Source organism: Amphiprion ocellaris, chromosome 13 (genome assembly GCF_022539595.1).
Source record: "Amphiprion ocellaris isolate individual 3 ecotype Okinawa chromosome 13, ASM2253959v1, whole genome shotgun sequence".
Lineage (NCBI taxonomy): Eukaryota > Metazoa > Chordata > Actinopteri > Pomacentridae > Amphiprion > Amphiprion ocellaris.
In genome coordinates, this window is record NC_072778.1 from 15,523,269 (window position 1) to 15,536,614 (window position 13,346).

Consider the following 13,346-nt stretch of genomic DNA (forward strand, 5'->3'; position numbering starts at 1 on the left):
TACAACCTTCATGAATATGATTCACTTGAATGTAAACCTTGGAGGACCTTGACTATCACTTGTATGATCATGTCAACCATGAAAGTGGGAACAAATTTGGAGAAACTGTCGTGAAATGAAATAAAACTACCACAGAAGCTAAACAGGTTATATAAATCTGATTTAACCTGATGTATTACCTTGTAATGAGAATGGCATCATTTGTAGATTATCTGCTAGGTGTGGCATTAAGTCATACTTCTATCACGTTTTGATGTAAAGGTCTTTTTCTGTAAAGTGGAAAGCATTCAGACTAAATGCAAATAGATAGTAATTCCTAGCAGTTCTTTTTCTAACACTTTACCTGCATATTTTGAAATCAATCCATGCACTGTATTGAAGGACAGCAGTGAGTTTGCTGTCTGCTATCTGGTGTTGTGTTAATGTTGTTGCTGCTAAGCTTTAGCTCCCTGAAGATCTATCCTGCTACCTCCGCACCATGGATAGAAGAAACGCAGCACTTGGAAGTACTAGTACTACCCTCAGCAGTGTGTACTTGTACGGCAGTGTACTTTGTTTTGTGCTCACATCGGTTTCTGCCACGCAGGCACACTGGAGCGAACCAACCGCCGTGGATGGGTGGGATCAGCCGGAGCAGTCCGACATCCACGTAGCTAGCTACCAACGTTAGCTGTAAAGGTAAGTGCTCTTATCTTCAGAAGTGTCTTCACAAACTTCAAATTACTTTACTTTAAAGCTGTGTGGGCATTTGTAGTGCTGCTGATGAAGCTACTTGTGTTGAATGTTCTATTCCGGACAGTATCCGCTAAAAATATGATGTTGTTAAGCTAGCTGCGCTGGCTAGCTAGCTAGCATTAACTGGCAGCAACAGCGGTTAGCGTTCACTAAGTTTATATGGAGGTTAGCTGGTAGCTAGCAAGTATTAGGGAAGTGCTATAAGCTAGCCTCTTGCTAATATAAAGGGATTTAACGCCATTAGTTTTAAATGTGTCATAATATCACACTGCTTTTATTTAACTAGCCGACCAAGATGCTCACAGAGTTACAGCTCATTAAATGAAATGTAGCTAACGTGTCATTGTTTTTATTTCTAGCTAACGTCAGCCAGTGTTACAATGGACTTGCCACATCATGGGTACCGAGCAAGTAAGTGGAAGTCTGAATCACCATGAGCTGCCCTCCTTGAAAAAAATTGCAAAATATCCACCTATAGCTCCTACTTCCCCCTTTTTATTGCTAAAGCTAGACATACACTCAACTGTTCTTGTCATCAGACTGGTGGTACTCAACAACATATGCCAGTTTATTACGTGCAAGTAACTAAAAGTGATGCAGTCTGATGGACTCGTCAGAGCTGAAAGTGACGATTGTTTTCACTGTACATCAATCTGAGGCTTATTTTCTCGGTTTATGGTTGTTTGATCAGTAACATGTCAGACATTTGTGAAAAATGTCAATCAGTCTTCCCCAGGGTCTTGTCCACAACCCAAGGATATTCAATTTATTGTCACAAACAAGTAAAGAAACCATAAAATCTAAAATTATATGAAGCTGGAATCAGAGGATGTAGACTGAAACCAAGCGAGTGAATATATTATTGCAAAATATCCAATGTGTGGGAGTCTGATTTAGTTATGTTTTTTAAATTAAAAAAACATTGAGACTAATTTAATTGATTATCAAAATAGTTGCAATTCATTTTGTAATTGACAACTAATCAATTTGTTGGTAAATGGACATATCCTACCTGCGACCTGAGGGTTACATTCACGTACACTGGATGGACAAGACTTGTTGTTATGATGCAAGCCACTGAAAGAACCACAGGCTGCAATGTCCCATGAAGTTGAATCAACATTTTTCTCAAATTCTGAGCAAAAGATGAACATTATAACCTTTGTGAAGATAAGATTCACTGCAGAGCAACTAAATGTAAACTGTGGAAGACCTTGACTGTCACTCATATAATAACGTGGGAGCAAGTTTGGAGTAACTGCAGTGAAATTAAATAAAACTCCTATAAAAGCTAAACAAAACAGTAGTAATTAGAGAGTCCTTTGTGTAACCTTGCTCATCATAGAACGTTGTTTCTGGGCTCTGAGAATGTCTCGATAGAATTTACATATTAACCAATCAGCTGAGATTTCGCTGTTTGTCTGTACGTGATAAAAGTCATTTTAATATATGACTTCACATGTCTTCCATTTACTCAGATATGTGCCCGTTTTTCTGCAGGTAAGCAGAGGGGCCGTGCAGCTCCCCCCGCAGGAGACTCTGTCCTGTTTGAAGACACCAGCTCAGCAGCACCAGCAATGAACAACCAGGGGTATTACACTCCTGGTTACAATATGGGAGGAACCTCAAATGACATGCAAGGAGGTGCTGGGGTGAACAACCTGTTTACTGACCCTATGGCTAATGCTGCAATGATGTACGGCTCATCCTTAGCTAATCAAGGGAAGGATATGGTAAACAAAGAGGTGAGGAAAAGCAGCGCTCCTTCAGATAAACTGCTGTATGTTTGATCTGTGAATAAGGTCATAGCCGAGATGGGCGACAGGCACGCCTAGGCCTGGCACGATCTTGAAATATTAGATAACAATTAATTGTCATACAAATATTTGCAGTTAACAATTACATAGTTATTTTCTGTTCTTTTATGCCTCTGTTAGTTTTAGGTTAATAGTATTAGTGCTTTGAACGGCCACCTTTTCACTGCAAGTCTGAAAAATTGCCTCCTGAAAGCTACAGTACGTCCACGTTTGCTGTAAAGTCCATGATATTAATGTCAATAGCACATTGAGGTACAGTCTGCTGAATGTTAGACGTTCAACAGGCCAAGATAAACAGCTGGTGCCTTTAAACCATAATTTAAAGACGAGGAGGAAATACTAGCAACAAGGAGGAAGTAGTGATTGACGTGTGACATTTTTATTAGTTTTATCCAACTGTTTTGAAATAGATGATGAAAAATGATTGCGTCAGCTAAAATAATTGCCATCGGGCGATTATGTAATAATTGTGATAGGGTTAGGCACTGCCATACCGGCAACAAAAATGTGTCTTCTGTGACTCAGTCATAAGTTAGGAATTATACAGAAAATATACAGGTTTAAATCAATCAATCCAATTGATTTGTTTTAAAATGTCTCTGAAGCCTCACGGCCAGGAATACAGACAAACCTGACTTATATACAATATTTATAGAGTATTTTTACAGTATCTGTGATAAGATATCACTATAGGTTGAAGAATCATCTCAAATACAACAGTTTTCTTTTCAGCAGATGAAGAATACGTGCGTTCTTCAGTGTTAGGGGTTGTTTATTGCCATTGTGTTTGTTTATTTGTCCTCACGAGTGACTTTCGACTGTCACAAGTTCCTAATGTATTTTTCAACGTAGAGAGCCACACAAGCACACAGCTGTGTTATTTCATTGACATAGTCAAGCTGCAGGAGCAATTGAATATTTCCTGCTTTTTCATCCACACTCTAATCCTTCAATAGTGCCTGTATTAGTCATATCCAGAGCCTTTTCACCATGGAACCTTTAATGTGTTATGGGTGTCATTTTCAGGGGCTTTCAATCAAGCAGACCATTTTCTCCCCCGCTTTAAACATGAAATAACGGCTCCTGATTTTCCTCACATAGAAATGAAAGAAGGCAGTCAATATAAATGCCTCACCTGTGGACGGCACATTAATAAAAGTGATGTTGTTCTACTGGATTGGCAGCTGTGACACACATCATGCCAAAGTGATGCATGATCCTGGGGGCAGGAATATCATTCCTTAAAAATGGCTATGACTCAACTGTATCTATTAACTTTGGCACACTGTCAGTTCTCATCCCTGAGGTTAATGTTTGCACTTCCTCTGCCTTTCAGATCAGCAGATTCATGTCTGTGAACAAGCTGAAATACTTCTTTGCAGTCGACACCAGATACGTACTGAAGAAACTTATGATCCTCATGTTCCCTTATACACATCAGGTAATCTGAGCCATTCATCACACCGACTCTGTCCCACATCAGCGTGTAGAACAACGCAAAAAAATTATTAAAAGTGCATGGTCATTTTCTCTGGTATCATATGTTCAAACAGATATTACACTGAAACCATACACACAAGATAAGCAGCCACTTTATCACTTCTCCATCTTTATTTATGAACATCATAATGCCGTGACTGCCAGTGTGGATATAAAAGCACAATGGGCTCAGGTAATTCCCACACACTTTAACTTATTTAGTAAGTACTCCAGATATTATCTACCCCGATAATGTGTGAACCAGACAAAATGCCAGCTCTCCTTACCAGACCAGGGTCATGTAGTATTTACTGTTTGGCCCAAAACACTGTTTGCAGCTACATATTGATTACAAGAATTACAGTTACTTAAAAAAAAAACCTCACTGCTGTTAAAGGAATGAAATGATGATTGATAGTTTCTTTATTGAGACACTCAAGCAGAACCAACTGTGAATTGATTCTTTTAAAGTACCCACACAGTCTAGCCCAAATCTGATGTAGCTCCTTTGAGCCGTGTAGCTCCTCTGTTCTCATAAACTATTAAAAAACACATCAGTGACACCATTGCAGTCGGCCACTCATTCTTCCATTACCAAGAACACAGCCACTGCAGCTCACTTTGATTCCATCCCAAAGACGGTGCCCTACAAAAAGTATATTAACGCTAAGTTAAAACTGATCTTGCTCCTTTAATGGATTTGGACATCCAGACATGATGAGGACAAAAGAGAAGGCAGGAATGGCCTTTATTCTGTGCTGCTTATATTAAAAAAGCACATAAATGGAACTACATTGTTACATGGATATTCAGATGTTAAATGATTGCAGTCCTGACTCACTGAAACTTTACAGTGTGTCGCTCCCTTTCTCCGTCCCGCATATTTTCCGTCACTGCTCCTATCAAGTAAAGACTCATACAAATCTTAAAAGTTTTATAAATGAGGAGACGTGATAGCTGGGCACCAATGCCAGCAGCAATGAGTCTCCAGTTTGATTATGGGTCAATCCAGAGCCTCACTGCAAGTAACTTCCCTGCTAAGTACGGTATGTTAAAAGTAGATTAAAATTTCACTGTACAGGTATCATACTGCTGTAATGCACCAGAGCATTAATGCACAGCTGAATTAAATCCTTGATAGCACAGAATGTTTTAATGAAGAAAAGACATATTGCAGAAGACACCTGTACTGTTATTGAAATGTGGTATTTTATTTCATTTTTACTCCACTTTTACTTACAAGTCACTGCTGTTAGCCCCAGATGTAATACTGAACTTTAATCTTGTCAACTGTACCCGACCTCTCACATAGTGATTGAGTAATCTTTATTCTAAGCTGTATTATTGTTTCATGAAAGCTAGCTTGCTCCATCATAGGCAAAAAGAAAAAAAAATAGCACCTAGCATGATTTGAATATAACACTATTGGACTCAGCAGTGTGATTCATGCTGTGTTTGTGTGTTCTTGTTAGGATTGGGAAGTTCGTTACCATCGAGACACACCGCTGACTCCAAGACAGGATGTGAATGCTCCAGATCTTTACATACCAAGTAGGTTTTCTTTACACACAAATCATCAGTAGCAGAATGTTTTGGGGAGTCTGTTTAATGTATTGAGTGTACTTTTCGTCTCATAGCAATGGCTTTCATTACCTACATTTTACTTGCTGGAATGGCCCTTGGCATTCAGAAAAGGTGAGTCACTCGCCTTCACCTAATTTGTTTTGTGACTCAAAGTAAATATGTTTGTGTCAGATAAGCTATATAAGGAGATTATATTGACTTTATGTGCAGGTTCAGTCCAGAGGTTCTTGGACTGTGTGCCAGCACTGCCCTCGTGTGGATCATCATCGAGGTCTTGGTGATGCTGTTGAGTTTGTACCTGCTGACAGTACACAGCGATCTCTCAACCTTCGATCTCATTGCCTACAGTGGATACAAATATGTTGGGTAAACAGACTTTGGATGCAGATATTACCAAATCAATTAATGATTTATGACTCCAATAAGAAACGTGTGGTCATTAGAGCTTCTCCTCATAGTGTGTTGTTATTAAACAAACCATTTGATAAATTAAAAGGTGTGGATAGTTTTATTATCATTAAACCCAGGGGTTGAAACCGCTCTAGTTATTAAGGCAGATTTAATGAAGATGGGTCCATGTTAACAGAGTGAATGTGTCTGTTTATGTCTCTCTCTAGGATGATCTTCACCGTGTTGTGTGGCTTACTCTTCGGCAGTGATGGTTATTTTGTGGCTCTTGCGTGGTCCTCTTGTGCCCTCATGTTCTTCATCGTAAGTTATTTCTGTTTGCAGTGACATCTGTCACTGCATTTGCAAATGTGAAGTGAAGTCTGCTGAAAAAAAACAGCCTTCACTCTATTATCACAGCACTATTCACTGGACATTTATATTCATACAATCACGCTGTATAACTATTTATTATCACCATACAAACATATTGTATTTCTGAACTCTACGCTCTGAATTTCTAAGCCACAACAGTTTTCTTTCTTCACTGTGGCGTATCCTCAGCCCAGAAAAAAGGTGCTGATTGCCCATTTATTTATATTTAATTAGATTCCATAAGTAGGCCACATATTTATATTTAGATGCTGTTTTCTTTGCCGCTTTTAGTTGTTAATCCCCAGGGTGTTTAAAAGCAGAATGATGAAGAAACAAACACATGGAAGGAGACAAAATACACACAAAGTTTAACCCTCTGTACCCCAAACAGTCTCTTGGTGTTTTTCGCTGCTGCCACATTTTTAATCACTGTGAACTCATTTTTAACTGAAACACAAAGTCCGATACCTCTACTGAAACAGCACAACAGTGGCAAGAGTACTTTTTGTATTATTTAATTGCTAAAGTTCCATAACATTTCCAGTTAGTTCATATATGCTGTAATATTTTACTGAAAGTGAGAACCCGAAAGCCAAACAACTGACATGTTACACATAATTTTATTACATTGTGTTCCTTGTTTGTCTGATGTTGTGCAGCACTGAAGTCTATATTTTGTTGTGCTTAACTGTAGTACAAGAACAAACTGACTTGACTAGATTAGATTACAGTAAAGCTGATATCACTTATTAATAAATGCGCTTCAGAGGTGTTGGTAGATATATTCTGTTACCTTTAGACAAAACCCTGCTAGCTGTTTGAACTGTTTTCAGTCTTTATGCTAAGCTAAACCAACAATCTGATGCTGTAGCTTCACATTTTCCTGCTTTCTAACTTTCATATCACTAGTGTGGTCTGAATGCAGGTTAACAGATGTTTTTTCCTCCACAGGTTCGTTCTCTGAAAATGAAGATCCTTCCCTCTCTCTCATCAGACTCTATGGGAATGGGATCAAGTGCCAAGCCTCAGCTCCGCCTTTATATCACTGTGGCAACAGCAGTCTTTCAGCCAATCATTATATACTGGTTAACCTCTCACTTGGTCAGGTGACTGTGAGGTATTTCATAACCTCAAGTCCAAGTGTACTGGACCCACACAATGTGGTTGTTGAGTGTTTGTACACCTACCTTTCTACGCTCTTTTGTCAGTAAACTCAAAACATTCGTAGACATTGTTGAGCTGCAGTGTGTGTTGAGCTTGTCTGTTGGACACATTCATAATGAAATGATCTCATTGGTTTAACCAGAAAGTGTGACACACAAAACGTCTCGTTGTCCACTGCAATTGTACAGTAACACTGACAAATGCTTATTTTTGACCACCTAACTTTGAACATAAGGGCTTTGAACGAGAGAATTGTTTAATCAGAACTGATTGGGTTCAGGATTCCTTTCATATAATGTCTTTGGACATACTAACCAGTATTTGCACCTCACAGTACAAACCACACAGACAGAAATTCATATTACACACAACAATCAAGTACCCTTTTTTTGATATGGTAATGTCGCTGCATCATCTCCCTTTCTTTTGTGAATCCTGGATTTTATTTATCTAAATTTGACAAAGCATGACAATGTTTTGATTTTTGTAGAAAAAAATAAATATATTTAGCTTTGTGTATTCAATTTGAACTGTAGGGATTTTTTTTCTTCCTTTTGTTTTTGTTTTGTACAAAGTTATAAAGTTATAAAGACATAGTGTTGGGCTGAAATTAGCCCTCATTGCCTAAAGGACTATAATTTAGGGTAACTGTGACTTACTTGCCCTTGAGTACCTTTGTTTAATGCCAGTTTATACTTTGACTTCACTACATTTCAGAGGAAATATTGTGCTTGTCTAACTAACTGTAGTTGCTTGACATTTACAGTCACAAGACACATATTGCAGTCACATTGGTTCCACCTCCACCTGCTGGAATGACATTGAAATGCTGTTTAGACACTTAATGCGTCAATAATTCAATAGCATAATGTATAATTTAATACTTGAGGTGATTTTTCTGATATATCTTACGAAGTTGACTACGTTTTAAATGCCAGACTTTTTGCTCACAGCAGCCCTTTCCTACAGTAATTTTTACACTGTGGTTATGCTATATGGAAGGCCGTTTTAATCAGTGTTAAATACATACACAAATATTTCCATAAAACAAATACATATGGCCAGAATTAAATCCTGAAATAAATAAATGGGGTAATGCATATATCAATATATGTATTAATTGAATAATAGATTTTTATTTTGAAAACTGTATAAATACTACTTTTATTTATTGAATTTTTTTTCACCTAGTGACACATTTTTTTCAGGGTTTATTGCTCAGCCATATTTATTTATTTAGCAGGATATTAATTTATTTAATATCCAACAGCATTCAACAGTGCTATTGTTTTTTTTTATTAGGGTCCGAGCACCACGAAGTGGTGCGAGGAACCTATTGAAACCCTAGGAATTATTATTAGGGTCCGAGCACCGAATGGTGCGAAGACCCTATTGGAATGCAAGGAATTATTTATTATTATTCATTCTTTTACCGTCTTTTGAATTGCATTTTTGGCGGCCTTATCATACCCCAAAACGTGTGAGACTTGGCATGCTCATCAGGACTGGCGAAAAATTTGATATTTTATGGGAGTTGCGCATGTGTGTGGAAAAATGGCTCTATAGCGCCCCCTGCAAAATTCAAAATTTGGTCATTAGGCCAACTGGCAGGGTGTTTCATCTACAGCTACAAAATTTTGCATGCATATTCAGCCCATCAGGATACACGAAAAAGTCAATCATGGCTATGCCCTAAACCCAACAGGAAGTCGGCCATCTTGAATTAACTGTGATATTTTTTCTGACTAATAACTCATCGGGGGTAAGTCCGGGAGACGTCAAATTTGGCAAATATATGCAACAGTCATCCCTGATGAAAAGTTATCAAAATGCTCTGCAAAAGTCAAAGGGCGTGGCCATGGCGACTCGCGATAATACTGATCCTTCGCCATGAAACAGGAAGTATTGTCTAACTCTGCTGTACATGTTCCAATCTGCCTGAAATTTTACATGTGTGATCAGGGTCCAGCCCTGATGACATCCATGTGGTTATATATATTCACAGTCATAGCGCCACCTTGTGGTAGCAGGAAATAGACATTTTTTTACACTTTGATGTGCTATTCTTAGCAGGTTGATCATATTCACTTCAAATTTGGTGACATAAGCCTGAACACATTGATGATGATTCCCAGAGAAAATGGTGACACATCATGAAAGGGCGTGTCTGTGGCAGCGTGGCAAAATTCGATTTCTCGCCATGAAAATTGAATTATTTATATCTCAGCTGGAAATGGTCCAATCTGGACCAAACTTGATGTGATGGACGCCAGTCAGGGTCTGAACACATCCACACTCGTAAATTTAGAAATACTCATAGCGCCACCTATTGGCAACAGGAAGAAATTGTCATTACATTTACACCTACCATTGCCAGAAACTTTGTCATATCATCCTGAAAATTGGTCAGCTCAGTGTTCATGCCTTGACAATGCCACAGTGTGAAGATTTTGACGATTCATAAAATTCTGTTGCCGTGGCAACACAATGTTGCCGTGACAAACAAAGTACTTTTTGACAGGTAAGGAAGGCTCATATGCTTGCTAAAATTTCCACACACATCAGGACTGCCGCAATATTTGATATTATAGATGAATTTCACATAATTGTTGCAAAATCACTCCATAGCGCCACCTGGAAAATTTCAAATAGTTACTACAGGCCGTATGTGTCACCTACAGATCTGAAACTTGGTAGCCATATGTAACTCGTCAAGACGCACAAAAATGTAATTGACACTCTTGCCCAAAACCCAACAGGAAGTCGGCCATTTTGAATTATGACTCATATTTTGGACAATTTTGTGTCATTTTTGGACATTTTTCAAAATCTATAAACTCAAACAGCGTAACCCCGACAGAGCTGAAATTTGGCCAGGATGTACTCCCGTCATGATTGATCAAAAGTTATCAAAACACTCCGCAAAAGTCTGAGGGCGTGGCCATAGTGACCAGCGGAATGCGGCCATTTTTGATGTCTCGCCATGAACAGGAAGTGCTGTCTATCTAGCCTGTACATGCTCCAATCTGCCTCAAACTTTACATGTATGATCAGAGTCCTGCCCTGATGACATTCACATGCTGAAATACAGCCACAGTCATAGCGCCACCTGGTGAATGGAAGGAAATGCCCTATAACTAGCCTGTACATGGTCCGATCTGCCTGAAATTTTATATGTGTGATCAGAGTCTGCCCCTGATCACATCCATAGGCCAATATACACTCTCGGTCCCAGCGCCACCTGGTGGATGGACAGGAAAAGCTCAATAAGTAGTCTCAACATGCTCCAATCTGATTGATATTTTACGTGTGATCAGAATCCAGCCCTCATCACATCCATATGCTGATATGCAGTCATATTCATAGCGCCACCTGGTGGATAGAGAGGAAGTGGTGTATAACTGGCCTGTACATGTTCCAATCTGCCTGAAATTTTACGTGTGATCAGGGTCCAGCCCTGATGACATCCATGCGGATATATACATTCACAGTCATAGCGCCACCTTGTGGTAGCAGGAAATTGACATTTTTTACACTTTGATGTACTATTCTTAGCACGTTGATCAGATTCACCTCAAATGTGGTGATATAAGCGTGAACACATTGATGATGATTCCCAGAGAAAATGGCGACTCGTCGTCAAGGGGCGTGTCTGTGGTGGCGCGGCGAATTTCGATTTCTCGCCATGAAAATTGAATTATTAATATCTCAGCTGGAAATGATCCAATCTGGACCAAACTTGATGTGATGGACACCAGTCAGGTTCTGAACACATCCACATTCATAAATTTAGAAAAGCTCATAGCGCCATCTATTGGCAACAGGAAGAAACTGTCATTACATTTGCACGTGCCATTGCCAGAAACTTTGTCATATCATTCTGAAAATTGGTCAGGTGAGTAGTCACACCTTGACGATGGCACAGTGTGAAGATTTTGATGATTCATAAAACGCTGTTGCCGTGGCAACGCATCGTTGCCGTAATAAACAAAGTACTTTTTGACAGGTTAAATATGCTCATATGCACCCCAAAATTGCCACACACATCAGGACTGCCGCAATATTTGATATTATAGATGAATTTCACATAATTGTTGCAAAATCACTCCATAGCGCCACCTGGAAAATTTCAAATAGTTACTACAGGCCGTATGTGTCACCTACAGATCTGAAACTTGGTAGCCATATGTAACTCGTCAAGACGCACAAAAATGTAATTGACACTCTTGCCCAAAACCCAACAGGAAGTCGGCCATTTTGAATTATGACTCATATTTTGGACAATTTTGTGTCATTTTTGGACATTTTTCAAAATCTATAAACTCAAACAGCGTAACCCCGACAGAGCTGAAATTTGGCCAGGATGTACTCCCGTCATGATTGATCAAAAGTTATCAAAACACTCCGCAAAAGTCTGAGGGCGTGGCCATAGTGACCAGCGGAATGCGGCCATTTTTGATGTCTCGCCATGAACAGGAAGTGCTGTCTATCTAGCCTGTACATGCTCCAATCTGCCTCAAACTTTACATGTGTGATCAGAGTCCGACCCTAATCACATCCATAGGTCGATACACACTAACAGTCATAGCGCCACCAGGCGCCCATTTTGAATGTCTCGCCATGAACAGGAAGTGCTGTCTATCTAGCCTGTACATGCTCCAATCTGCCTGAAATTTTACATGTATGATCAGAATCCGGCCCTAATCACATCTTTGCACCACTTGGCGGCCATTTTGGATTTCTCGCCAAGAAACAGGAAGTGCTGTGTAACCAGCCTGTACATGGTCCAATCTGCCAGAAATTTTACATGTATGATCAGAATCCGGCCCTAATCACATCTTTGTGCCACTTGGCGGCCATTTTGGATTTCTCGCCATGAAACAGGAAGTGCTGTGTAACCAGCCTGTACATGCTCAAATCTGCCTGAAATTTTACATGTATGATCAGAGTCCGGCCCTAATCACATCTTTGCACCACTTGGCGGCCATTTTGGATTTCTCGCCATGAAACAGGAAGTGCAGTGTAAGTAGCCTGTACATGCTCCAATCTGCCTGAAACTTTACTCTCTCAGTTGCAGCGCCTCCTGGTGGATATGCGTGGGCCAGTCGGGCCGCTCGGATGCGTGGACCCGTCCAACGCTGCTTGCAGCTTTTATTGGTTTAGTGGTTGGAAGTCAATAAAACATTAGCGTCAGTCAAATTGAATGCGTCAGTGGATGGAAGTGGTGGTTGCCTTGTGCTGCTCTTCACTTCACTGCAGCTCCATGGCTCCATCTGCTGGACGGACAGAAGTGCAGCAGCTGATGGCAGCTTCTTTGACCTCACGCTGCTGTCAGACCCCAGATTAGGGTTTATTTCAGATATATATAATAGAAAATAGTAATTAAAAAATAAGCTGATGTTGTATTTTTGCAGCAGTGAGTTTTACAGGGTTAAGAGCAACCAGTCAAAGGTTATTACTGAGGATTTTAAACAAAAACATTCAGGCAAACAGTTAACATCATAGGGTGCCTGACATGTTTGATTGTTTTACGCGTCGATACAGATTTTTTTTGTAATCAAGGAGATCAATAACCAAGATTTGGAATCACTACACATTTGCAGAAAAAATAAAGTTTTTGAACAGCACATAAAGTTAAGTTAAAATTAAAATAATCACGAGTTGCAGCCTTTGCTTATTTATGTTTTACATGCTGAAGTTGTCCTTCAGTGTTTCACTGATCAGATTGTGCTGTGGGCAGGAACAAGATCAGAGGGAGGCAGCTGCAGCAGACCCAAAGTAGTTTCACATTCATTTATCTGATCA

At 39.5% G+C, this 13,346-nt stretch overlaps 1 protein-coding gene across 1 annotated transcript; it reads left to right on the plus strand.

Annotated features, from left to right (window-relative positions):
* The first annotated feature begins 547 nt into the window (after window positions 1–547).
* Window positions 548–8,065, plus strand: yif1a (Yip1 interacting factor homolog A (S. cerevisiae)). Its single transcript, XM_023284868.3, has 9 exons — window positions 548–678; window positions 1,095–1,146; window positions 2,236–2,480; window positions 3,889–3,993; window positions 5,504–5,582; window positions 5,669–5,726; window positions 5,826–5,981; window positions 6,233–6,326; window positions 7,329–8,065. The coding sequence occupies exons 2-9, from the start codon at window positions 1,116–1,118 to the stop codon at window positions 7,485–7,487; spliced, it is 927 nt and encodes a 308-aa protein (XP_023140636.1). The 5' UTR covers window positions 548–678; window positions 1,095–1,115; the 3' UTR covers window positions 7,488–8,065.
* The last annotated feature ends 5,281 nt before the right edge of the window (window positions 8,066–13,346 follow it).

Excerpts from the sequence above, each read along its gene's own strand:
- yif1a (XM_023284868.3), top strand. The coding sequence starts at position 1,116 with ATGGACTTGCCACATCATGGGTACCGAGCAA. Across the intron at positions 1,147-2,235 it reads ACATCATGGGTACCGAGCAA|GTAAGCAGAGGGGCCGTGCA; the intron begins GTAAGTGGAAGT and ends GTTTTTCTGCAG. Across the intron at positions 3,994-5,503 it reads TGTTCCCTTATACACATCAG|GATTGGGAAGTTCGTTACCA; the intron begins GTAATCTGAGCC and ends TGTTCTTGTTAG.